General features: G+C 37.6%; 1 protein-coding gene across 3 annotated transcripts in view; it reads right to left on the bottom strand.

Moving 5' to 3' along the window:
* RBM26 (RNA binding motif protein 26) overlaps positions 1 to 27,051 on the bottom strand; it is a 52,594-nt gene that overhangs the window by 7,775 nt on the left and 17,768 nt on the right. Inside the window, exons 7-20 of one of the 3 annotated variants that reach the window (XM_088540279.1) lie at positions 25,565 to 25,804; positions 24,100 to 24,267; positions 23,592 to 23,732; positions 22,545 to 22,656; positions 21,616 to 21,775; positions 20,045 to 20,209; positions 17,325 to 17,456; positions 15,819 to 15,890; positions 12,633 to 12,761; positions 10,278 to 10,352; positions 9,477 to 9,647; positions 4,652 to 4,756; positions 1,848 to 2,057; positions 501 to 587 (exon numbers count right to left, since the gene is read on the bottom strand). In XM_088540279.1, coding sequence (XP_088396405.1) covers positions 501 to 587; positions 1,848 to 2,057; positions 4,652 to 4,756; positions 9,477 to 9,647; positions 10,278 to 10,352; positions 12,633 to 12,761; positions 15,819 to 15,890; positions 17,325 to 17,456; positions 20,045 to 20,209; positions 21,616 to 21,775; positions 22,545 to 22,656; positions 23,592 to 23,732; positions 24,100 to 24,267; positions 25,565 to 25,804 — 1,967 coding nt within the window. The remainder of the gene's footprint in view (positions 1 to 500; positions 588 to 1,847; positions 2,058 to 4,651; positions 4,757 to 9,476; positions 9,648 to 10,277; positions 10,353 to 12,632; positions 12,762 to 15,818; positions 15,891 to 17,324; positions 17,457 to 20,044; positions 20,210 to 21,615; positions 21,776 to 22,544; positions 22,657 to 23,591; positions 23,733 to 24,099; positions 24,268 to 25,564; positions 25,805 to 27,051) is intronic. The other 2 variants (XM_088540280.1, XM_088540282.1) reach the window with 2 other exon arrangements.

Here is a 27,051-nt window from a genome sequence, read left to right as displayed (position 1 = left end):
CTTTCTTTCATCTCCTAGATTGTAAAGAAATACGCTAAAGAAAGAAATATCACATCATGGGAAATTACACATATGCTATCATAGGCTTTCAATTAAATATCACTCTGTCTCATCACACAGAATATTCAGGGACACTCTATAGGACATCAAACTTCGAAGACAACAGTGAGATACAAAGTTTTCAGGTGAAAACAACAGGCAAGCAAGATTTGCACCCAGGAATTCAAGCATATTCTTCTCAATTTCTGTCTTACATCCTGTGCTTGACTCCTTTGTTATAAACTCCCTCATTTACTAAGAATTTCAGTGTATCAATATCCACGTTTGACAGATTTGTTCTGTGTTTCTTAATCTAGAAATAAAGCTTTGTTTTAGACTTGTTTGAAAATACTCAGCAGTTTTTATATAGTTTTTTTCCTCAGCAGTAATTATACATATTACTATATTTGATTGAATTTAATACGTAAAAGCATATTCTTTGTAGCAAAGATTATACTCACAGCTTCAGCTTCTGCTCTTGTCTTAAAGGTAATCACTGCATGGAGAGAAGAGTCATCTATCTGGCAATCTTCAATTTCACCAAATTGCTTTTAGCAAGAGAAAAAAAAAAAAAAGCTTAGTGACACAGTCCTCCCACAGAATCCCAGAATGGTCAAGGTTGGAAGGGACCTCTAGAGACCATCTAGTCCAACCCTCCTGCTCCAGCAGGGACACCTACAGCACGTGGCACAGGGTGGCATCCAGGTGGGTTTGGAAGATCTCCAGAGAAGGAGACTCCACAACCTCTCTGGGCAGCCTGTTCCAGGGCTCTGTCACCCAAGTGCTCCCCCTCTACAAATGTTGTCCTATGCAGAATGTTCTAGAAATCATATAAAATTAGAATACTGTATCCTTTTACTGAAACTAAATATGGAAAAAAGGAAGAGGGGGATAAAAACTCACCCATGATTTATGCCAATTCTGTGATATTCTCAGCACTCTTTCAACAAAAACAAATTTCCCTTTACCGTAGGCTTTGAAAAGGACAAAGATTTTTCCCCTTCTGCTCAATTCTCATTTTATTACATTTTCACATCAAATAAAAAAAGCTAAAAAAAAATCTGTATCATTTTTTTGACTTTTTTTTTTAAGCAAACAAACAAAAAAAAGCTTGTAGAAAGAACTCTGAATTCTCAGGTCTATATAAACGAAGGGCGAGAAATTTGTGCCTTTCCTGGCAAGGTCTACCAATAAATGCACAGTTCTCACTATTAGTCTTAAATTCAGAAGGTTAGGCAAAAATGCTGAAGACTTCAGATCAACTTGCTATCATAATAGATGCAAAACGTACTTAAAAGATTACAGGTATTATCGAAAAAAAAAGTAACCTGAATACATGGAACCATGTTTATTATTTTGGTAACTGTTTGCTAAGATATTTTATGAAAAATAGAGGGACTACAAGATATTGAAAAGTATTCTTTGTTTGCACCATCCCTTCAGGTATTTAACCTTTTATGCCTAAAGATTTGCTAAAATTTTTACATGTATTCTGTTCTGCGTAACTGAATATTAAAGTCATTATTTTATATCCCAATTTTTTGTGAACGTATATTAAAAAAAGCAAAAAAAAAACAAATAAACAATAAACCCAAATTTCTAAATGTAGGCACAGGGATGCTACTATAACCAATTTCTTGTTTTTACATTTTTTTTTCTGATGCACCCTCTTTTTCAAAGATAGGGAGATCACGCTATATACCAATCTCTAAATAAGATTACCAAATGAACCAAATGGAATGGGCTGAAGCTCCTTTAGCACTGAAGAGCATCATCCCCAGAGGAGAGGAAGCGAAAATGCCACATACCGCAAAGTGAGGCAGAAGGTCTTCTCTATCAGTCTCCGTGAACGCAGAGATTTCCAAGGCCCGAGGCCGATGATCCACCACCGCGTGCACGGGAACTCCTCTGCCTCTACCCCGGCCTCGGATTCCTCTACCTCTGCTACGCGATGCACCCCGACCTCTTGCGTGAACCCCTCTGCCACGAACGGCAGAAAGAATCCCTCGCTTGGCAGCCTAAGATGTTCATACATAACATGGCCATGTATTATAATTCATGATCGGAGTAGCTAGCAGAATACACACAAACACATATTCTCTGTTTCCTGAACAAACACACATCCCCAAACAAGCCTCAGATGGACCAATTTACATAACTTGAAATAACCAAAAATTAACATGTTAACAACATTAAGAAAGAACTAGTACCCTTAAATTATTAACAGATCAATAACAGGATGGGAAATTAAAAAAAAAAAAAGTAGAAAAATCAGATATTAGAAGATTAAAAGACTCCTTGCTTGTGAAAGCAATGGCTCACAGGAGATGGCAACTACAGCCCAACTTCTAAACTTGATTAACAATTATTTTGTCATTAACAATTATTTTTGATCTGGTACTGAATTCTTCTCCTAATTCTCAACCAGGAACTTTAATCTAAGGCCCAAAGCAGCATGGTGGCTTTTGACCACAGAGTTGTAAGGAATAAACAGCAGCTCTAAAGAGCCCTTTAAAGTGCTCCACACATTTCAATTTCCACAGTACCTGTGTTTCCCTTCCAGAGAACGGGCAGGCACTATCTTTAAGAAAACTCTCAGGGCCAATGGCAATATCTAGTTGTTTTGTTTCCTTCAACTTGCTAAAGCTGAAGATTTTAAAGGTAATTTTAAGACACATAATCTGAATGTTTGTAACATGTATATATATTTTTTTAACAAGCAGGTTCAATGTAGGAATAAAAACATCAAGCAAAATCACCAGAACAGAGTATTTTAGCCTATGCCATACATGGAGTTTACAGGTGAGACACTGATGGCAATAATCCTCATGAGCAGAACGATCTGTAATGGCTTTTCCATTTCCGATCTTATTCGGATAACTATAACACATAAACAGTTCACATATTTTTTGCCAAAGTAAAGCTGTTTCTTAATGATTTTCAAGGGTATGATAACTGGAAAAGTTAAATAAAAATAGGCTGCTTCAACAATTCCAAATGTATCCTGTCTGCTTTTTCCCACAGTAAACACAGGGCCACCTGGAAGAGAATGGTAGGTTACGAGCCACAGAAGCAAGATGCAAACAGTGCAGGATTGAAGGTCACAAAGACAATGGTTGGATAAAAGCTGTTCTAAATGAATAGTTAGGATTCAAACAAGTGACAAATTAAAAAACAAGCATACACATAGATTTGATCCCTTCATAAATTATAAAAGGGATACATTTCATGTGATTCCTTACAGTGTGCTTTATTTACAACTCTAATTCTTCTGTATCTACTATGATCAATATTAGCTAAAAGGCATCAGAATATCCATTTTATTAGTAAAAAAAAAATACTTCGATGAGCAGCTAAATTATTTTTTTCATAAGCAGAAGTATAAACAGACTCAATAGAAGTGCAGTAGGATTAGCACATCCAATTAGCATCTTCCTTTATACTGCATGATTACAGAAGTACTGCTATATTCAAGATCACCTAATGTATGTTACTTTAAAAATGTAGGTTTTAAAACCTACCTATCTTTTAGAGTAGCTATGAAATATATATTCATCATTTAGAATACATATTGTTAGTGTACATTTCCATGTCACTGCTACTCAGTTGGCTTCACTTATTAACAAAGATATTTTAACAATTACCAGCGTAACATAACAACTGTAATTTTAAGGCATGATGCAATCTGCCATATGAATGTGCTCATATGAGCTCATAAATGAATGAATCCTTTACACATTCTGTTTATTTTCTCTATTCTACAGAGAATTTCTCTCTCCTATATTCTCAGACATTGAAAATAATAAGTCTTCAAGGTCAAAGTTAGGTGAGTACTATTAGTAATTACTGTCAATCTGAAGAGCTAAAAGATAGGACCAAACTTCCTTAAGAGGAATTTAAGCAGCAAAGCAGTTGCTTAAGAGCAAAAAGAGACAGAATATCATGTAATTAAGTGAATATTGCACAATTATACCAGAAAAAAAGGTGTCATATAACATGAAATAACCCCCAATGCCATTCAGCACTGATTAAAATAAGACACAGTTGAAAATTCTTACACAGCCCTCTTTTTTCTCTTTTTAACAAGTCCTTTAACAGCAAGCATGTGGTTCTACACATTGAGCACTTCTTAGGACAACATGTTTCCATGTTGTAAGTCTACCTTCTCGTGTAGGTAATTCTATAATAATAATACTCTGGGGGACTTTGACTATTTTGGTTAATAGTAAGAGGATACTGACACGTAAAAATACAAGATCACATAATGTTTTATCTCAGACACAGCACGACCTATAGGCAGTAATTTAAAAATACACTATGATCTTGTGAAGGCACAATCACTGCGTAGCTATAAAATGCCACGACACCCAAACAATTACAGAATTTCAAGTGATTAGTATTCAAAATTAAAGGCATGCTACTATTTCTCTACTTATGAAGAATCCAGAAAGTGGTATTGGAAAATATTCTTGCTAAATATCTCCACCTATATGTAGCTTAACAGTCATATTCTGGAAAAAAAACAGCATACAACACATAACACAAGCTAATAAAAATTATGAGAAGCTGTGTGGCTACAAGGCAAGTGTTACAAAATAAGAGGTGCACATACTTCCAACTGCAGCTCTGTGTATTTTCGTCTCAATTCAGTAACTTCCTCCCCAGCTTGCATCTTCTTGTATAAATCCAGTTCAGTATCTAGTAACTCTTTCTGCATCTAAGAAATTGTTATGGCAAATTGTTAGACAGCTCACACTCTCCAGTGGAGAAACAGTTTTCTGATAAAATCCAAGAATCTACTGTTGTACTCCTGTCAGTAGGTAACTACAGAGAAAAATACAGAGACTTAAAAACTGGCTACTGCTGGTCTTCACGTGGTCTTCAGAAGTCTATCACAGCACTTCTGCCTGGAAAACAGGTTCCTAGAAGCATAGAAAGGACACTTGAAAACTAGAAGATTGACTGAGATTTTAAACTTAGCTAAATTGCACCTTATTAATTTAAATCACAGTAGTGGCTTTATAGTCATATTGCTTACTATGCCAGGTTTCCAACTTCAGAAACTTATCAAGCACAGGCTCAGAAGTCTTCTTGGCAAGACAAACCCTCAAGGCGCCAAGAGCAAGCTGTTGAAACCAGGGGTGTAAAAGTTTTTAATCTACCCCACAAGGCCAAGGAATTGGCTCTGAGCTAGGGATACACAAAATAGAAAATTCAGAATTACATGGTAGCGATAATCAGATAAAAAGGATTCTACAAAAAATGCAATCATGGATAACTGCATAATCTACACTGAATATGGCAAATAACTCCTAAGATTAACACAGGTGCAAAAAGCACTAATGGTAGCTCTGCCCAGACCACGGTGGAACAAGCAGTGTGTGGTACAGTAACAAGAGCTCTGCTAACAAAAGCTTGGTCTCTAATGCACCAAAAATGGCCTTGCAGCACACCACATCTTAAAAGTAGAAAGGGCAAAAGCATATATGAAACTGAAAAGTGTCCCTAAATTCAGACATGTTCACTATAACGACTGAGGTGCAGATGTTGGTGCAGGTGCAGGACAATTAGTGCGACCATAAAAATTTTACCCAAAGTTTTCTTCCAATTTGGGAACTTTTAAAAAAACAAACAAACAAAAAAAGAGCAGCAACCAAATGTTCAAACGGTATCACAAATAAAAAAGAAAATTATAGCAGATCATGAAACACAATTTTACATTTACACCTGCTGACTGAAAACCATGGCATGTAACGTATTCAAGGGCTTGTTGTCAAGAGATGAAGATTTTGCAGCTGTGACTGTTGGAAACCAAATGATCACCAATGCATGATAGAGAGAAAAAGGCTTTTTGTATCTCTGTTACCCCCCGGGCCCTCGGGAGCTTTAAAGGAAAAGAAAAAAAAAAAAAAAAAAAAAAAGATGGATTATTCAACTGGCAACTTCAATCTGAGCCCATTTCAATCTCACTTTCTGGTAATCTACAGCAATCACAGAAAACCTCATCCTCTCCTGTAATTATTTTCAGAGTTTCCCAAGCTGAGGAATAGTATTTCTGTCAAATCCCACTCTGCTACAATGCATCAATGACACTGCAAAAACCACCACCGTTGAAGTTTAACAATGACCACCAGTTTGAACTCAGACTCTTGTGCTATGACATGTCTAGACTTTCTGAGCTTTATTTCTGGTGCACTGAGTGAAGAATTTCCTTTATAGAGCTCTGCAAAGTCTTAAGAAGAAAATGCCTCCTTCAAGATATACCAGGAGGCAGCCAAGATTTCTGTACTCAGAGAGAGCATTTTGTAATCTGCATGAACCACAACAAGACAAAAATAGATAACGACAAGGCAAGGACATGGGCCCTACATGAGCCCTACAAGGCTTGCAGAGCCTTGTGAACTGCCTGGCATTTCCAAATCTAAGAAAATGCATGAGAACTTAGGGCAAAGTCTTTCAGAAAGTTGTCAAAATAGTGCATTGTAATTGAAGGACCTGTAATTCCTCCCCTGCACAAAAGTCAGATGGGACAGCTACTTTTCTCCATCTCTTTGAAATGTTATCAAACCAACGCTTCCAGAGGCACACTTTGAGTGAAGCTACTCAAAAGCTACATTTCTAGGCATCTTGCTAAAACCAATTCTTCTATAAAAAGCCCATGAAGAGCAGAATATTAGGAAATAGGCTTCCTTAAAGTGTTTCTTCCCATTCTATATACCTAGATAAAGGGAAAACCATTTCATGAATTGTATCAACATTGTAGTTCAAAGCATATCATCTTCATCAAGGATGACAAAAGTATGAAGCGGGGAAGCGGGAAGCAAAGGTGCTGGCGGTCAGAGAGATCCTGTGACCAACAGAACGTGGCTGAAAGGGGGAAAAGGACCGCCTCGATTACATCCATCTCTCTATACTATACATATACGCTGTATATAAGTGCCAGCAGATATATGCAGGGGGGAGCTCTCATACCTTTTTGGAGTAATCGGTGCAAGTGGGTGCCTCTCTGAAAAGCCTGTCCACTAACTACATACCTTTGGGGAAAATCAGGGCTCTGGGCACAGATGCCAGGGACAAGGAGGGACAGCTCACAACTGGCGAGCTGCAGTGGACGGGATGGGGATTTTGAGGAGGACAGACAGGGACAGCGAGGAGCAGGAGGGTCACGCTCCATGCAAGAAGTGGCAGGAACACCCGGAGCTCTGCCTTGGGATGGCTGGGAAGGCAGCTCAGAGCTTGTGAGCCAAAACGAAGAGGGAGGATCAATGTGGGCAGCCCAGCAATGAGTGTCGACCACAGACCGGCCTTATCAGCTAAGGTCCTACAAGGTCATCTTCAGATGACTGAAAGAAGCCTCAGGCTTGAAGACCCTGGTCCCTCCGGAGGGACTTGAACCACCCTGATACCTGCTAGAAGAAGGGCAGGGAGTGCCCTGATGGCAACTTTCTGACACGGGTGATGAAGGAACTGTCAAGGGGAGCCACCTGGCGCTAACGAACACGGGGGAACCTCTCAGTGATGTCCACGACACGGGACTGGACGTGGCCCTGAGCAACCTGCCCCGGCCAGCAGCGAGGTCAGACTAGAGGATCCCCCAGGGCCTCTTCCAGCCTCAACCCGCCCTGTGCAATGTTGCACTGCAGAAATATTAACCACTTCAAGAACTTGCTGGACCACTCTGAGGAGGAAAAAAAAAAATTATCATGGGTTAAAATACTGCATTTAAGATTTTCTAGTTAAGAATTCACCATGTTTTAACGCTTCATTTCTATGGATCTGCTTTCCTTTCTTTGCATGTGACCAAACAGAACTAACTTTTCTTAGCTCAAAACTGCTATAAACTCATCTTACCAGTTCAAATTTATGAAGCAGTGTCCACCCACAGAAGAAGAGTTTTTCTGCTAAAAGCATTAGGCTTTTGCAGGTGTTCTCTACAATCAAATACAGCATTGAAAATATTGCTAATTTCTGGGCCTTTTGCATCTGAATTCCCTTTACAGACAGGTCTAGCTCATTTGCTTCCTAACCAGACTGGTTCAGCATCTCCCAAAAACATCAGAAAAATCTCTTTTCCAATCTCTGAAATTTAAAGAACAATTCAGTCTACAGCAGTGTCTGACCTATTATCAGGGTCTGAACTATCTGCTCTAGTCCCACCTCTAAGACACAGCAGGGAAAACAACTCTATATTGGAATAACAGTATCCGAACTCAACTATCAGTAATTACAATCTATGCCCGTTCCCAGAACAAAAATACACTGCTGGAGCTTTTGCCTGACTCAGGAATGATATAAGAGGCCCCACTGAGAACATACAGGTCATTTTGACAGTCGTTTTGATGTTCCTTGTCAAACACACGTCACTGCTACAATGCAGTCAATTTTAACACCTGTATTTCTATTTATTTATTTTTTTTAAAAAAAAGTAGAAAAAATGAAATGAAAGTTAATGATCTGTTTAAACTACACCTGGGTTGCAGTATTACATCAACTTTTTAAAACAGTATCCCAACCATGAGAAAATTAAGCATTATGGAGATTCAGAAGTTGAACGGAGAAAAAGAAGGCCTCATAAGATCAAGAGTTTTTGTTTCCTACAGGAAAATACATTGTGGAAAAATCTACTTTTTATTAGTATGCACTTCTTTACTTGATAAAGCAAGGAAAGGTAGTGCTATTTTTATTTAAAAGAACAATTGAAGATTCCTTGAGACAGTAATTCTTAAAATCCTTTCTGAATTCTCAAGCACATTGTGGTCTGTTTAGGACCGAATGCTTCTACAGAAAGGAAAATATTACATTTAAGAAGGTGATACAGTTGTACATTTAAGCAAAGGACGGGAAAACTGTTTGTAGCCGTACAAAAGACCAATATCAAGTCTTTTTTTACTAACAAAACAGTTAAAAGAAAACAGAAACTCCTCTCATGACTACAGACTAAATACGGGTAGATAAACCAAAGAAAAACTGACTGGTGTGATGATCAACTTTAACAGTTTAGAAAACTGAAAAAAATCACTGACAAAGAAATATTCTGTACCACTACAGTAGTCAGCCAGTTTCATAAAGCAGTAAAGCTTTGTTTCCAATATCTGTGCCGAGCAAATCCTCTTACATTAAAAATACTGATTCCCTGACTTCCATGAAATATTTAAGTAAGCAAAAGACTATGCACAGAAGATAAAACAAAAAGAGAGCATTTTTCATTACATATCTTCCAGATATTATACCTCCTGTGTAATCCGGCGTAAGCATTTCAGACAACACCACAGTTGTTAAATTAACAATATGCCTTTAAAGTGAGGGCAAAGATAGAAAAATCTTATTTCATAGAAGACTTCAAACTTTGAACAACAAGGTTTTGAATAATTCTAAATGGTTGTGTATTTTCATTCAAATGACATAAGCATGTAAGTTAATCTTATTAAAAAGCTGACCTGAGCCTTGGTTTTCATGCTTTTTAGGGGAGGAGTTCCTCCTGATGATACACCTTTTAATTCATCCTTTAACTTGGTAATGCTATTAGTCAGAATTTCCAGTGTTTTCATGATTTCAGCTTTGTCTTCTGACTTCATGGCTTTATTCTTCTCCAGCTTTGAAATCAGCATCTGTCCAATTTAAAAGTTTCTTTTTACTTTCAACTACAATATGTGATCTCTTTTCAAGTATTCATTACAAATAATGGTAAAACAGAACACTGCACTTCTTTCACCACGGTTTTCAAATTCACTATAGAGGCCTTTTAACAGTTTATATTCAAATAAAGATTTCCATTTATTCTCTGATTAATTACCTGCTAATAAACACCCGGCATCTTGATTTTAACTAGATTGAGGTTGTGCAACATACCTGAGTATTTCACAATCAACCTTAATCACATTTTGGCCTTTTTCCCCTCCTACATCTGAGCACTCCTTTTCTACAGCCACCTCACCTTGTGCTGTGAAGTAGGACTCTGGATATCACTCCTCCCCCAAAGCCATACATTTTGCACTCTTATTTGGCAATCTTATCTAAAACCGTATGTAAATTGCAGAAGCCTGCAGTTCTGAAGTAAACTAGTAAGACAAGTTAGATTAAAGCTCTAAATTGAAAATGATATTACCATTTCAAAAGAAAATAGGAATCTTTTATAGGCCAATTAAGGTAACTTATGCTTAAATGTTCTGAAAGATTTTAACAATGGAGATATACAACTAAAACTAAATTGCCCATTTTCTTTAACAGTAACATTTTACCTTTTGTGTTTCAATGTGCTTCTCTAAGATTTCTTGCTTCTTTTTTCTCACATCTTGCTGAAGTCGTAATGCTTCCTAGAAGTAAAAAAACAGAAGAGAAGGTTTCTGTATACTATAGCTCACAACTCTTCAGCAATAATTGACTATGGTTTTTTTGTTAACAGTTAAAAAAAATTAAAATAAACAAACAACAACAACAACAACAACAAAAACACAAAAACCACACCACCACAAAAAGAAAAAAAAAAAAAAAAAGCCCCTCACTATCAGAAGTGTGAAGTACAAATAGGGAATAAAGTTATATTTAGAAAAACTAAGCAACATCAAACTCGTGGCAGAAGCCACGTCCTACACTGCATACAGCTACACATGTATCTGTGCTGGGAAACGCTAAACCTCACGATTACTTGTGTTCAGAGTAATCCCTTATACAACTCCAGTAAAGCTGAAAGGCAAAATAATCCACTACCACAAGAACAGCAAGCACACTAACCACAAACAAGAGTCCAAGCATGCAAGGGGCAGCATCTTGAAAGCAACTGTACAGCAAGCCCATTAAACACAACAAAGAACACCGTCCCAGGCCAAAAAAAAAAAAAAAAAAAGTTACCAATAGAAAATCATCTCTTTTGCACCTGACTTTTGCACCATTCAGCTTGGAATGGCCGAACACTATTGCTCTAGCTGCTCGAAAGAGACACCCAATATCATAACTGGCAAATTAATGGAAACTGGTAAATTGGTAACATTTTGCACTCAGGAGGAGGAGCAGAAGCTGACACAGCTGCTGTGCTCAACTCCTACTAATGCTGCCTGGGAGAAAGCAGCTGCTTCTTGCTCTTGGATGCAGAATGAAAAGGGTCTTAGATACCAAGATATTTGCAGAAAACAATGGAGCTTTGATACCAACATATCTGATAGGATAAAAGAGGAGAGGCAGAAGAAGATTTTGCACTTCTGGGTCACCATTCGGATGGGATCAGACTGCAGTTTTAAGTGCCTACCACAAGGATGTAAACGCCCAATTGAGAAAAGAAACAGTCATAATGCCTCTAAGTCCCAAATGTCAAAAAAATTATGCTCTGTGAAATATAGTTTTCAATCATATTTTTTTCTGAATGGAAAGGGAAGACAAGACATGGGGATGAATGCAAAGAAAAACTAGAGAGATGGAGGAGCAAAGGAGGAAATAAGTCCCACAAAACCATGTTTTTCCACAACTGCTGGTATCTTGCAATATTTAAAGACAGTAAAAGCCACCAGAAAGAAAAAAAAGGAACCAAGCACATAGCAAGACTCCAGGGCTTCCTCTGCAAAAAGAGCCACAACTGCAATGATGAGTCAATAATTTTATTTCAAACTTTTTTTTAAACCATCTCAAAGGCTTTTAGTTTCTTAAGTGGTAAGGTAAAGGCTCTAACTTCTGAAAAACATGTTTTAAGGGACAAACATGAAATGAAATATCAAAATTAGAAGTGCTTTCCTGAAAGTCTTGCTCAATGCCACAAGTGACATGCAGCTGCATATTGCTATTGCAAATTAAATTTGACATTAGTTCCAGAAGTTTACCATTGAGTTAAATTTTTCATTTAACAGTTATACTGCTTTCAGAGCTTCTGTGCAAGGCTCAGATGATGTATTCAACTCTTCCTTTGTAACTTAAAACCAGTAAGGTACACACCGTTCTACATTTAATTTTTCTGAATTATAAAGAAACTAAAGAAATTTCTGTTAAGAAATCTAAAACAGAAGCTTAACTGGGCTCTTCTGAAAAATCTAGCTAAGGTAAACTACAACTAAGCAACTCATGCAGAGATGATGAAATGCATTTTTTCATATTTTCTGTTTAATTTAAAAATTAAGGAGAAAATCTAGTCCTATACAGAAACAAAAATGGATGGTGAAGAACTGCAGTTTGGAAGCAATAAAAGAGAGTGAGTTAGCTCTCTCAAAGTTTGGTCACTACAAATTCAAAATACGATGAGAATAAAGGCCAGTTTCAGAAGGGCTTAATGGAGGAGGACAGTGATTACACTATGCTCCCTCCTTCCTCCTAAGGGACAACTGATGCCTCAGCAAGGAGATCCTGTTTCCAGGGAACAAATTCTCATATTCTGAACTCCTAAAGAGGTGCTTGTGCTGCCATAAAAAAGGAAAAAAAAAATAAAAATAAAGAAAAAAAAACTAACAGAACCAAGAGCGATTCTTTTCTGAACTTTGAAAGGAAACCATAACAGCAAAATTGAATCTAACTGGTCCATCTAGGTTCTTAAGATGAACATACATCGTGCACTACCTCTAGCGGTCAGAAATTCTCAATCTAGGTCTATTTTGTAAAGAAGTGTTTCAATTTACCTGTTTTTTCTTCTGTGCTTCATTAGAGTCTAGCACGGAAGTGGAAACAACAGGCAAAGATTTCTGTGCTGCCTTCAAAGCAGCAGGGTTGTACACAGTTTTTGTCAAGCCAGTAGAAGTGGATAAAACCTATAGAAGGAAATTGTTTTATTTTTTGCCAGTGAATTTCATTTTTTTTTTAAAGAACACACACACACGAATGCTTCAAAATAAGTGTCTTTTGTCTATTCCGATAATGCGGAATACTAAAATTTGGTGAAACAAGTATGCTTGGAGTAACTGAAGTTAGTTTTCTTTAAAAGATAACAACATCAGATACATAGGAATGATGAGCAGATTATAAATCCTTTATACTAAGATTTCATATGTACTTCAAAGTTTGAAATACATAAAAATTAAGTATTTGAGCATAATTAAGGAAACGGGAGACAGATTTGCCCACAAATAACTTTCTTTTTAAATATGTTAAGTTTTAAGTGCAATTTTCATGGCTGGATTTTCTAGGAAAAAAAATTAATGTAATTTTAGAGACTAAGGCCCAAGGGTGACAGAACAGCTCCTTTTCATATTCAGGTTTGTGAAAAGTAGATCTTGCCTAGCCAAGATGATGTACTTGAACACCGGGAAGTCTTTAACACCGCACAGCGAAGGAAGAGACTTGGGCGGTCCTACCATACGGCACAGGAAGAGACCATGTCCCTCTGTTTGCTTTTCTAAACTGCCAGTGAGGCATGGAAACTTACAACAGCACAACTGTTTCTGCTTTAGAGCCTCTCTAAGACATACTCTCAACAGCACTTTTGGATTTGGGCTTCTCTATTTCCTAAGGGCCATTTTGACTACAGTAGTACTGGAAAAATCCACGGCTAACTGCTGCAGATGATCCCGCCATGATCTTGTCTTCCGTGTTAGCAAATCGCAGCAACTGCAAGTCGGTACCAACTTCTAGGAGTTTAATAACACTTTATGCACCAAGTGAAGATTAAGAGATGCATGCAAAGTCTGCTGGTCACCATGCACTCCCTGAAAATCAACACCCAAAGACAGGAGAAAAAAGGGACGGCCAAGAAACAACAGAAAGACAGAAGAGATCAGAAGAATTTACACAGGAATACTTCATACAAAACCTTTACTCTTCATTGTGCTATTGATATTAACTCTCCCAACAGTATTTTTTCCTAGGAAAGACAGTGCCGATATTTTTTTCCTTTTTTTTTTTTTTTTTCCCCTTCTCTGCCTTTGACAAAGGCAAAGCAGGTTATGGGGTACTATAAAAGCGATATAAAGTCCTTTAAGCAGTCTGTTAAAAAGGAAATGAAGTAAACTTTTTAAATCTTTTGTAACACACATCACCATATGCTACCATTCACATCCCACACATTTAGCTGTTTTGCCAAGTAGCTTTAGGACAGGTCACATCACAGAGAAGCAGAGGACCAAGAACAGAACTAACCAACCTGGCACATTCCCTGATCCCTGACCTCCCTGCACGGCGCAGTGAATCAAGCTCATTACCTCTCTTAATACAAGTTCACAGCAGATGAACCTGCTTCCACTAACACAGAAGAGCCAGAAGCAAAATAGCAACACCTTGCAAATGTCTTAACAGTATTCATGAGAGAGAATACTGTGAATCTCTTCCTGAGTTCACAAATGGTAAGAACAGTTTCTATCCAGATCTTAACAGGCCTCGCCACGACTGTTTCTTCTTCCTTTCCCCCTGCTCCACGGGAGGCAGAGCCAGTCTAAGTTGTCGTAATTCCCTGCACTCAGTCAGCAGCAGGGAAGTATCTGTAACACGAGAACTGTGATGTGTGACAGCTGTTACTATGCTCATTTCTAATCACCACAGACCAGAGTCACTGCAGAAGAAGCAGAGAATTCCCTTGTGAAGGGAAAAAATTAACCCAAAAGAGGTCAAAGGCAGTTTCAGAATCCACACCAAGGAAAATGCTGCTTCATAATCAATCCATTAAAGAGCCCAGCAACTAATCCCAGTCAGTCCCTGGTATAAGACGACACAATCATTTTAGCATGAATTTGCTCTGCTGTTTCAGAATAAATCACTCTATGGGGAGAGAAGAAGAAACTACTCCTATTTCAACTGAAGCAGACCTTATTATTAAAGCAAGTATATGGCACATGTGTAAAATGTAGTTCAGGAATACACTGCAAGACATTTATCTGTAATGATTTAGGGGCACAACTAATTAACCCAAACTAGAATACAGGCAAGAAGCCAAGATCAGTGTATGCAAGTGGACTGCTTGGCTTGACTTGAAGTCAGATACCCTATATACTTATAGCCCGGCATTAAATACTGGTATCTTTGTGTGCAAAATAAGTAGAGCAGTGTATTTAGAGTGAACTTTACTGATTGCATTTCACTAAATGCCTTATCTAATGCACTGCCAAGGGAAATAAAATGCTGAGGATGCTTGATTCGCTTCAGGTCAGGCCAAGTCAAAAGAGAAAAGATGCACGCCCAGGGAGGGACATCTTGTTGTTGGGGGAAACTTGCTGCCTTTCTAACAAAAGTCTTCTGAATGCTGTAAATACTGGGGAGACCTGATCGCTAATTAATCTGGAACAGAATATATCTGAACAGGTCTGGGACACGCATCAAGAATTTCATTACTAAGGCAAACACGTAAGTCCATGTTCTGAAAACCGCAACCACCAGGCAAAATATATAATAACTGATAAACATCATTCAGGTGTCTTTCCACCTACCTCGCTTTGTCTTTTGTATATTCGCTTTTATCCTTCCCCAAGCACTTCAAATTTTAAGACCAACCAAATAAGAAATAAGAGGTTTACAGCATCACCTTTCAAGGGATATAACACCAAATATAGGAATGCTTTCTATAAAAAACGTGTAATATTAAAATTAATTTTTATTTAAGATTCACTTCTATTTTCTTCCAGCAACTCAGGATCCTGGAGTTTTGGTATTATATATGAACTCACAGAAAATCTATTAAAGTAAAAAAACAGAATAGCAGCTTCTGTGCTACCACGCTTCGTTCTTACTGTAGCCGTTCGCTAACGCGAGTTTCTGTGTATCAGTTTATAACTACTCATAGTTATGAAATAACAGGAACACTGATTCAAAGGATGTCGTAACAAAATACATTCTCCTGAAGATTAAATATAGGAGGAAGGCGACAGGAGACAATCACCTACCTTTTCAGTTGTCGGAGTCACTGGTTTTGAGACAAAACCCAGTCTATCTTTCACAGATAACTTAGTCACATTCTAAGAAAACAAAGCAAAATTATCCTCCAAATATGTTTAACTTTACATATAATTTACAACTTCCTGTACGAGTCCACATGTTAATAATTTAGCAAAGCAGATTTTTAAAAATTAGTAAAATAACAGACTTCTGAGCAACAATTCAAGAAAAATATTAACGCATCTGTATTTTAGATATAGAATTTTACTGACAACATACACCTCTATCTTGTAAATAGGTTTGTGCATACAAGGATATAGCCAAATGTGCAATTACAGACCAGACTAGATATTCTCCTCGAAGTAGGCCATGACATGTTAAAAGGCAGAGAATTATCAGCATGGGTTCATTAAAATACTTCAAAAAAAGTATTTAAAATTCTTAAATTGCTCTCAATACTAATAATCAAGTACTTCCAAGGTAATCAGAATTGAGTCTATGTAAAATTGAGAGTACCGTGCTAAATTATGGCATGATTCATACCAGTACTAGTTACCTTCTTCCTTGTTTTAAGAGTGATGTACAAATATCGAAAACACTTCTGAAGGCCGACCATTAGTCCCCAATGGTTTTACTTACTTAACAGGTAGTAACTAACGGAACTTTTGATTTCTGAGGAGTTCAGTTATTGCAGGGTTTTTTGACAATTCGCAGATTTAACATGCACTTATTAGTGTCATGTTAATTGCCAGCAATAGCACAACCTATATAAAGTTCACAAACAGGCACATGCATTGACTTGCAATTCATTGGGTATAATACAGAGTTCGAATACAACATTATTAAAAAAAATCACTCTGATCTCTTGAGGGTTTTGGTAAAACGTGGGAAGCAGAAAGATATGGCCTGAATTAATTTTTTTCTTTAGTTTCGATAAAAAATGTACTGTAAAATCCAGCACTGAGTTTGCCAAGCACTGTTTTTAATTCTGTGGTTAGGGATTAGCAAAGGGCAAGAAAAAAAACTGATTCATGCTCAAAAGATTTACATTGATCAACAAGGCAACATATAGAGAGGGAAAAAAGGAAAAAGTATTTAGTATCTCTGTCAGCCTTTAAAATCAGCTATGTTGGAATCTTTTAAATCAGTATGTAGCAATATAACCTTTAGATAACAAAAAGGATAGCTTTTTATTTTCAAACTTAGAAAATGCAACTTAAAAGGTTAATGAAATATTGCGGGGTTTTGATTTTAAGAAAAATAAAAAGCTAGGGCCTGAAAGACTGAACACTCCTCTTTGGTACAAAAGACATTTCTTTGCATTTAGAGGAAACTTTTATACAGGAAACTTCACAATCAAATAATTACCACTTACCAATTACCACTTTAATGTGGTAAATGCCTGTTTATAATACATGAGTAACTGAAGAATACAGCTGTTGGAACACATTTATGCATTGCAGAACCCAGCAGAGGAAAAGAGAGCCTGAATTTCCTTGGCTGCGGGCACATACCTGAGCGACGTCTGTGCTGGCACCCTGTGCTTCCGCAGGTTCAATATTGCTGGCAGGCACCGGGCCCAAGCGCTCCTTCACCGACTGCTTCACCACGGGCAGGCTGGGCTGCGGAACCAGGGGCTGGATCACCTGGAGCCACCCCCGGGAAAGAGGCAGAGGGACCATGAGGAGCAGCAGCTGCCACACGCGCGTCTCGGGGAACCCGCGGCCGCGCAGGGCACTGAGCCTTACATCTCCTCCTGCCTCTCGCTCCAAAGGCTCTTCCTGCCTCCCGGTCAAGCCGGGCGGCGCGGCAGGAAGAGCCCTGAGCCAAGCCCTGCACGTGCTGCGCGGGGCCCCACGTCACCTCTCGGCCGCTGCTTCTGCCACACAGGTCAAAAAGGGGGCACCCAATCACCTCTATTACCTCTCTGGGCATTTGCTATTATGCGGTGAATGAAATGAGACTATTTCACCATAATTTAGCATGAGAAAATGTTTTAGTGTCCAATTTAAATCTTCTGTGCTTTTAAGCCTTCTTAAGCCTGCCAGAGACATGTGGACAGATTATTCTCGCTTCTTGGCAGAAGCCTTTTATTTATTTGATGTTTTATTATGGCTGACTCTCTCACTATCTTTACTAATTCTCCTGCCCCTTTCAGAATCTTTCTGAATTATACTGCCCCAAACTAGCCAAAGTAATCTAGCCGAGGCAATCATAATGGCCAAAAATTGAGAAATTGTGCAGGACTGAATATTAGTAAAGGGACAAATAATCTTGGTGGAATCTATCTTTAGTGCCAGATATTAAATAAAAAAAGAAAATCTGCCTAGAAACCACCATACACACAGGTGAACTTAAATTAGCAAACAGCAGAAACCCTGACAAAAATGGAAGTGCTAAAAGAGAATAGCTTCCAAAAATTATGAATATGATACAAAACATTAATTTCAGTTAAAGGGGAGGTAATTGTTCATTGTTATGAAATGTTTACGAATTAGAAACACTTCCTCACTCATCCAGCCGTCTGTTACAAAGGTGTCACCCTTATTCATTTCTAAGCTCAAGTTCTTATTTTTTGCGCCCCCTCCTCCCTAACAGATTTCAGGCTCTCGACACACGATAAAGGGTCGCTGTCTATGAAACAGGAACCCTTAACACTGTTACTTGGCACCACGTGAAACCCAACTGCAAACTGCCAAGGTTAACATGCCAGAGGAGTTGATAACATGACTAGAAAACAGCAGACTATTCAAAACTGATGCCTTGTTGGGTTAGAAATATGTAGCCTAGGTATCCGTTTGGAAATATACAGTCAATATTCCAATCTGGATGTTGCAATCAGCAAATAAGCTGATGGCAGCAACAGCTAACTCAGGTGAATGTATGTGACATTCTTCACCACTCTCTTCTGTCTCATCAGGTGCAGGCCAAGCTTAGTAAAAACCACCCTCGTGTTTTGAAAGTAGCACTGCTTCGAGACCAACCATTTTAGATTCATAATCAATATAGAAGATGGTAACTGGGAGTGTGTGAATGGGAGTAATTAAAACGGTATTTGTGTAGATAAAAAGCACCCCCTTTGGCACAAAAAAGGGAGACATCGGAAACTGCTACCTAGAACATCAACAGGACGACTGCTCTTGGAAAACTACATCACTGATTCTGAAAGACAGTGCACACCACTCCAAGTAAGAAGGCATTCAAAAGTTAGAATAGCAATGAAACAATCCTCCAATAATAGCTTATTCCATGGCATATAGAAACATGAAAATGTTTCTGCTGCAAAGCCCATCTCACATTTTAAGTGTGGAACTGGTTGCTTCACACTGATAGCATATCCAGTAACGCAGGATGCCCAAGCAGGATTCCCAGGCATTTAGATGGATGTGCAATGCCAGGAGCTAACTTACAAACTCTCATCCAATAATGTATGCAACTTGGGAGAATCCAAGCACTTCTGTAATTTCTGGTAGAGCTACAAAACTTGCTAAGAAAGGGGGTTTGGTTTGCCCATACTTACCAATAAGCTCCACTACAACAATTACTCTTTTATACGCTTAAAAACTTGTCAATGTTTCTATGCACTTGACAGTTACCCATAGATGCTTTCACTGTGCAATTCAGACAACCCCAAAATGGAAAATGTCCCTAATCTGCTCCCATAAAATTAGGCTAATGCAGCTCTCCTCTTCTACAGTGAAAATTACAGAGCAGAGTACTTGTGTGTAAAACAGACTATACTGCTTCATCCTACTGCAGTGTGACAGATCATCAGGAAAGGAAAAAGGAAGAAAATGGAAAAACAAACAAACAAACCCAAAAATCTGCAGCTTTGGCAAGAAAAGGAAGATTATCTTTCCAGAAAAAAAAGAAATACCAATCTGCTTTTTCATGATTACTAGAATTTAAAAAAGGATATTTCAGTTAAAACAAAATAGCAGTTATTTGGCACACTAACATCAAACATTGCTTTGCATAAGACAAGTAGTAGACTAATTCTTTGTACATCACATACTGGTTTTAAATATGTTAAGTACTTTGCTAATCAAATCCTGTACCCTGTATTTATGGGGTCCAAAAATCTACAGCTAAAGCATAACTTCTACGGAAAAAAAAAATGACTTCATTATTCACTATTTCCGGAGTACTTTGTTTATTTCTCTGAACATTTTTAAAATCTAATAGTTTAAAGAGAGTATATTTTACATAGGATTCTAGATAGAAGGCCCTCTACCTTTGGTACAGCAGTCTGTAACTGTGGAGCACTGCCTTCTCGATGCCAATAAACTTTAATAAAACGATTATTTAATACTGCTTCTGTGCTTGATATAGCCTTCTTTGCTTCCTCATGTGTGGCAAACTGAATCAGAGCACCTTCTGGATCACCTTGATATGCAACCTATGATTTAAAACAGAAGAACAAAACTTATGAACATAGGATTTTTGTTTGCGTCAATATTATCGTAAAATCACTAGTTTTGGAGGTTCAAAAGTTTACTATTTAAATCCAGTATGGGTCAGCAGATGAGTATTCCCTATTCATGATTCAGCCTGAAAAGCCTGCTATTGTCAAAAGCAACACTGAAATTAAATTAATAAACTTGAAGAATGCTTAAGGAGGGAAGAAAAAAAAAAAAAAAAAAAAGAAACAAAATACCTAAAGTCAAACAATTTCCAAACCGTGGCTATGAGTGGCTGTTTAGAAGAGAAACGGAAGCAATGCCCGAGGCAAGACAGTTGCCATAACAAACAGAGGAGGCAGTGACCTGGCATCATAGGTTCACAACTAAGTATTTTCACTTTCCTCTCCTCTGGATGGCAATATACTATTTCAGACACTTTCACAGAGCAAAATTCCACCTTTGGCAAGAGGAGCAAAGCTTGCTCTAGCTCCTGCTCCCTCTCTGTATGTATGCATACACCTGGCCTTACTTTCCTTACTGAATCATACTGCCTACTAACACTCCCATACTGTTAGGTACTATACTGAATGGCTTAAGAAATATTTAGGAGCAATTAAGAGATTCTAGTTCTGTCAGTGCTATGATTGGTGAAGGAGGTTAATTCTGTACTGAATCTATACGCACAACAAATATTCTATTACCACCTGTTGATCCGACTTCTCAAGGCAAACAAGTGTATGTGAAAACACCAGATATACAGCCTACAAAGCTTATCACTGCTGATAAAGAACCATGAAGAAATATCAGAGTAAGAAGCAGACACTGGGTACAAAATGCAGACCTTACACATGCAGCCTGCCATATGTAATGTTAACATAAACTAAGCTCCAGGTCTTGGTATCTCTTTTGAATCTTTTCTCTAATTATTTACTTATTTCTGCTTAGAAGCCCTTTTTTTAAAAAAAAAAAAAAAAAAAATAAGTACTTCACTCAGATACATCAGGGATAATATCACAATTATAGGACTAAGAGACTATTCCATATGCAACAGAGACTGCTTTCTGGATGAAAAATCCAGGTCTTCTCTAATCACGATTTGCCTCAAAAAACACTGGAGGTTTAGGACATCAGATACACGACTACAGAAAGGGAGGAAGGAAAAACATTTAACCTTAGAAGCCTTATCTGCAAGGAAAACCTTTCTTCAAAATTCAAACAAAGACTGAACATTTCTTTTCTGGTTCTTCCATGACAAGTTTATTAAAAATCGTGCCTAAAAACAAGTTAGGAAAACTAAGCAGCTTCAAAGAAGCAGTTACAAAGCACTTTGCATCTTCCTTTTAGCAGTTTATCTTTAGTATTAAGTCAAAAGACACTGCCTTTTTCTTCTGTTGGCTCTTACCTGTAAATTTACTAAGTTGCCAAATTTACTGAAATGTTCATTAAGTTTGCTGATATTGTTAAGTTCTGCGGGAACCTTCCTCAATTCAAGTTTTGTGTTTTCATTTCCAAACTGTACCTTTTTCGGGAAACCTGGACTGTTTGTTCTGTTAAAATTTTGCCTGCAATAAGATAAAAAAACAACAAGCCAGAAATCCATAGCAAGCTAGCAAATACAATGTTAAGCTTTATACACCTACACAGGAGAATGGGGTGGGTGGCGATAATATTTGCAGACCTAAGTACCACAGTTTTAGAGGAGCTGAAAAGAGCACAAGCTCAAACACCTGCAATCTCCTCTATCCCTACACTCAGCATTCTCCAGTGCATAAATCTGCAAGATAATTTCCAACAATGCCCTCCTGTCAGTGAATTCGTGCTTCTTTCATGGTGTTTCTCTTCAAAAACTATTTTCCAAAATCCTCTGATTCCTTACCTAAATATCTCCAAGGCTCTCCTCCAACCCAGTTATCTTGTCTCACCTTTCATCCTTGGGTCACCTCAAAAGAAATCTGCACTCCACATCCTATAACAGTAACATGTCCTAAAACTCAATCCATGCTGGCAGTGATAGGGGTCGCGTTTCAAAACTAAAACCAGCCACCCTTAATGCCTGACTAAAACACTGCAGCTTCCTTATTCCTTAGATCATTCCAGGTTTTGGGAAGTAGATCTCATTATCACCCCAAGCAACTTCAGTTATCTCTATACTGTCTTTGAGAGAAAACAGTCAAACACAGACCCCTGCACAGTAGGATTTATATTAATACAGTCACTCATTCAGAGTTAAGATTGTTTGTAATTATACTGGTTTATATTTGTTTCAGATGACAGAAAAGACCTCCAACAAATTCCAGCTATCAAGGCAACTTTGTGTTGATCATCACTCACTTGTCAAACCAAGTCTTCTTAGTAGGAACTCCACCTTCCCCTGCACCAATTGTTCTTTTCCTGGACTCAGCATCTACCACTATTCTCATACTACTTTTATTAGCAGGTTTTTCTGCAAAAAGATCAGAGACGTTATATTGTTTTTGTATTTTCTTACTCATACTGACCGTGCATTGAAAAACAAACTGTTTATCCTGAAATGATTATTATCTTTGTTCAAACTGGATGAAATCTTGGTCATAGATTCACAGTCTCAACTATTAACAGATGCTGTGACCGATCGAAATAGCTAATAGCTTTAATTTTGTCTAAAAAACATCATACATAAGGAAAAAAGAAAAATGTGACAGAAGGCACCTGCCTCAAAATGATTTAGCTCACTCTCAATGTCCCACCAGATACTCCATTCTACTGTTATATAACACACAAGAAAAAAATGTCAGCAGTTGGAAATGTGGGGTGCTCCAAAGTGTTGACACCTAGGAGCAACCTTTGGGGAGGTGCAAGGCAGGAAGAGAGTAGCTCTTGCTGAACAGCATGAATCAAAATAGGGAACTCTTCACTGAAAATATACTAATGAAAACTTAAATACAGAGATTAAATACAAGGCAAATAAAAATAGAAATAAATGGCAAAATAATTCATATCCACCTTCCCATTTCATATGCTGCTTCTTTTTCTCATGGCCATAGAAACTATAAGGTAAGATTATTTAAGCGTAGCTGACTGCTACCCCAGTCCCTCCACAATAAAAAAAAATATCTAAGATTTTATTAAATAAAGGTAAGATTTTTCTATTTAAGAGGTGTACAGTGTCTGGTTATTAGGTCTAAAAATTGTGTACTCCATACAATCCACATAACAGGTTTCACTGTACCAGTAAAAAGGCAAAACAACATATCAGTATAATTCCCTGTTCAGTTATATTTCTCTGAAATCCAAATGATTCAAAATTTATTTTCCAGGATCACATTCTCTGAGAGATGCCACAATTTCCAGTCATATAAGAGACCAGATAAACTAGTAAGCATAGCTTTGAGACCATACCTCTGGGTGGTAGATCCATGTCACCTGATGTGAGTCCTATCAAATTTGGTCTTTGAGCATGTACTCTATGTCTGTACATGGGTCTTGAAGTGTTTGTTATACTTGGAGCTTCTGGATTATAGCCATCTGTGTCATACGTTTCTGGTAACAAAGAGATTGTCTAATTAAAATAAATTGCAGTTAAGAAAGAACAACTTGCAAATGTAATATTTCATTTAATTATAAGGTTCAATTACAATGGAACAGTCTGTTTCAGAACATTATCACCGTAAAAAACGGCATGACAAGTTTTTGCTTAAACACAATTTAAACATAGCATTATTCCTTGTTCAAGATTCACATTTTACATGCAAATTTTACTTCTGTCTTAAGTTAGAAAAAAGTGTTATGTTACTGTCATAGATAGACAGATAAAGATAAAGATAAAGATAAAACTTATTCTATCAAACAATAAAATTACAATCTCGAAAGCGTCAAATAGAAAACAATGTTATTCTAGTCAGCAAACCTTGTGGGCAAAGCCTCAGTACTACACCTGCTGTGAAAAGAGAGGGTGGAGCAGGAGGCGGCTGGTGATGAATCCCCGTCGTAACGACGGCGGGAACTGAGCTAGTTGCTGAATTTGGGGGAGCATCCATGCCAGCAGGCTGCAACGGGGGAAGGGGAGGAGGTGGTCCTGTCAAAAATAAAGAGCACCACTGCATTACCCACTAGATTTATACTCCATTCAGAAGGAATTTGATATGAAAGTATTTTATAGTTATTAATATATGCATATAAATACACACAGCCCTCTTCCTATAAACACACTTTGACAACCAAATATTTAAAGATTTTCAGATAGTGAAGATAAAGATGCAAAAAACCCTTATGAAAACAGAAATGGATTTTTACCCTAACAGAGTAACAAAAGTATTCTATGCTAACTAGCAATAATACTATGCTAATAGTATTCTATGCTATTCTATGCTAAAAGTATTCTATGCTAACAAAAAATAACCTAGTTGAAATAATTTTTCCAAACACTTGAAAAGAAAGCTATGATTCATGCTGAAAGTCAAACCGATTCTTCTTAAAAAAGAGCTTTTCTACAAAAAGTAATGGGAGACTTGTGATGCTAAGCTGTCAAGCCTCATGTCCAAATTCATTGTTGGTAAAAACGCTTACTGGAAGAAGAGATAAAAATCACACACTTTGAAGTCAATTTGAGACAAATCTGAAAATACTTTGTGAAGGAGAATTGATCATCCCAGCAAGACTGCTACTCTATTATAAACTGAAATACATAAACTCCATTCTTACTTAGAAATGCTATCAACTGAAAATGAAAACTATTTAAGAAACTTTCAAACAGTAAAGAGCACCCAAATTTTCTTGAATAATTCAACCAAGTAGGACACCTAGGCTATTTTTAAAACAAACAAAACCACAGAATACTAAATTGCTGTTTTATAAATAATGGCCAGGCACACAGCATTAAAGTGCAATTTTTAATATTTGAGCCAAAGGAAATTCCAATGCAAGATAAATAAGAGAGAAATTTTTTGTTTGTTTTAGGTTTTCAAATTAATAGCAATGAATTTTCAGATCCAAGTTTAATATGGTCGGGGACTTTCTGTGTAGTGCAAGTGAAATGCCAAACACTTGTTGTTTTCAAGGTTTTCCCATCTTGTCTAGAAATAGTTGATCTCAAACTTTCCTACAAACCTGTAGCATTCAAAGAGCATAACCACCAGCGTTACAGTGATTACTAGAAAAACAGTAATTTGGGGGCAGAGTATTCCAACATGACTTTGAAAGCATTTTATAACTTCTTGCTATATACTTCACATCACCAGAGTAGCTTTTAGCACTGGGGGTTTGGACTAGACTATGTCCAAAGGTCTCTTCCAATCTCGTCAGATTTCATGACTCGACAGAATAACACAAAGCTTCTTCCATCCCAAAATGTGTCTTAGCCCTTTGTAAATTACCTGTTACGGGTGGAAGGCTGGGTGGCAGGGGGCCTGGTGGTGGCACTGGGGGCCTGAGGTTGACAGGAGGAGGGCTCAGAATGGGCGGCGGGGGAGGCAGCCCCGGGGGCGGTGGTCCTTCGACAACAGGGGGTTGTGCTGGGAAGGGCAGGATGCCAGGGAGATTCACGTCTTCTACCACGACCGGATCGCTCCCGTGATCAAAAGGGCACATGTCTCCTCTCATGCAAAAACCCTTTTCTGAAACAGCAAAAGCAAAAGGAAGTGTTAGCATTGAGCAGCTGAGGTTTTGTTTTGAGTAACTACTCAAAATGGATAGTTCTACGTGTAATTCAGGAATTCATATATTAAGAGCTTTGTGTGGTAACCGACATTTATATTGGCGTATGACACTGCCTGTTTAGCTTTAGTCCAACAATCAGAACGTGAGAATATTGCAGGGACATTCTAGCAGAGTAAGAGCTTGATTTTTCTCTAAAAATTATTTCTGTGCTCATTTCTAGCAAATTGTACAAAATCAAAGAACACAAAGAAGAAATGTCATTACAATATCAAGAATACAACATTTCTAAGTAAAAGTGTAAAAAGTGAATTCAGACACCTCTGTTATCATTGGTAATTAATATAATATTCATATTACTATCAAATTTTAACATGAGAAAATTCCTTTCAGTTCTTTTATGCTTTGTCCTCTGCAATTATTTTGAAAATATTTGAAACATTTTATCATAGTTTCTGGTGCTTATCTAAGAGTAAAAAACAGTATTTTTAATTATAACTATGTATTGCTTACATGTATGTATGTGCACACATGCACACAAACAATATACATATATACAAACAAAAACATGTCTTTTTAAATATGCCATGAGCACATCAATATCCCTTTGCTCTCTGGCAAAGCAAAACACTGCTCGTTTAGCAACATCTGCCTTCCTCTCACCCTCCCCCCTTCAAAAATGGCTCAAAACATTTTCCAGTAACATAGAAAGAAAGTAGTGTGTCTGATTACTGAATAAGAGACTTAAAAGTGTATGTTACTTCATCTCATCTTTAGGAAAAGTAACTGTGCTCAGAAACCGGAAGATTAAGGAAAAATATAAGTTCTGAGGAGAGGGTGAAATGGAAAATATGATAAGGACGAGCAGTATGACAGAACAAGCTAGCTACTAAAGAGAAAGGTAGGTGTATGAATTCAGGACACCCACATAGCTATAGGAAAAGCTAGTGCAAGAGTCATTTCCCAAAAGATTTTTGTTCCAGTCAGTGATGTACAAAGAAACAGTAACGATTTGAGACAACTATAACATCAGCAGTACCATTTGCCCCACATGCGGAAGCTCCACTGGAAACTACTAGTTTCTTTTAAAGATGCAAAGATCCAGTGTCATGCCTCAAGATGTTATTTCAAAAGTATGTTAGCCTATACTAATTCTCCTGTTTATAAAAAAAAAAAAAAATACATAGACAGGAGACCACAATAAAAC

This window comes from Tinamus guttatus, unplaced genomic scaffold (assembly GCF_059628265.1).
Source record: "Tinamus guttatus ecotype Peru unplaced genomic scaffold, ASM5962826v1 Tinamus_guttatus_pri_ptg000058l, whole genome shotgun sequence".
NCBI classification, from domain to species: domain Eukaryota; kingdom Metazoa; phylum Chordata; class Aves; order Tinamiformes; family Tinamidae; genus Tinamus; species Tinamus guttatus.
This window is presented reverse-complemented; position numbering and strand designations above follow the sequence as displayed.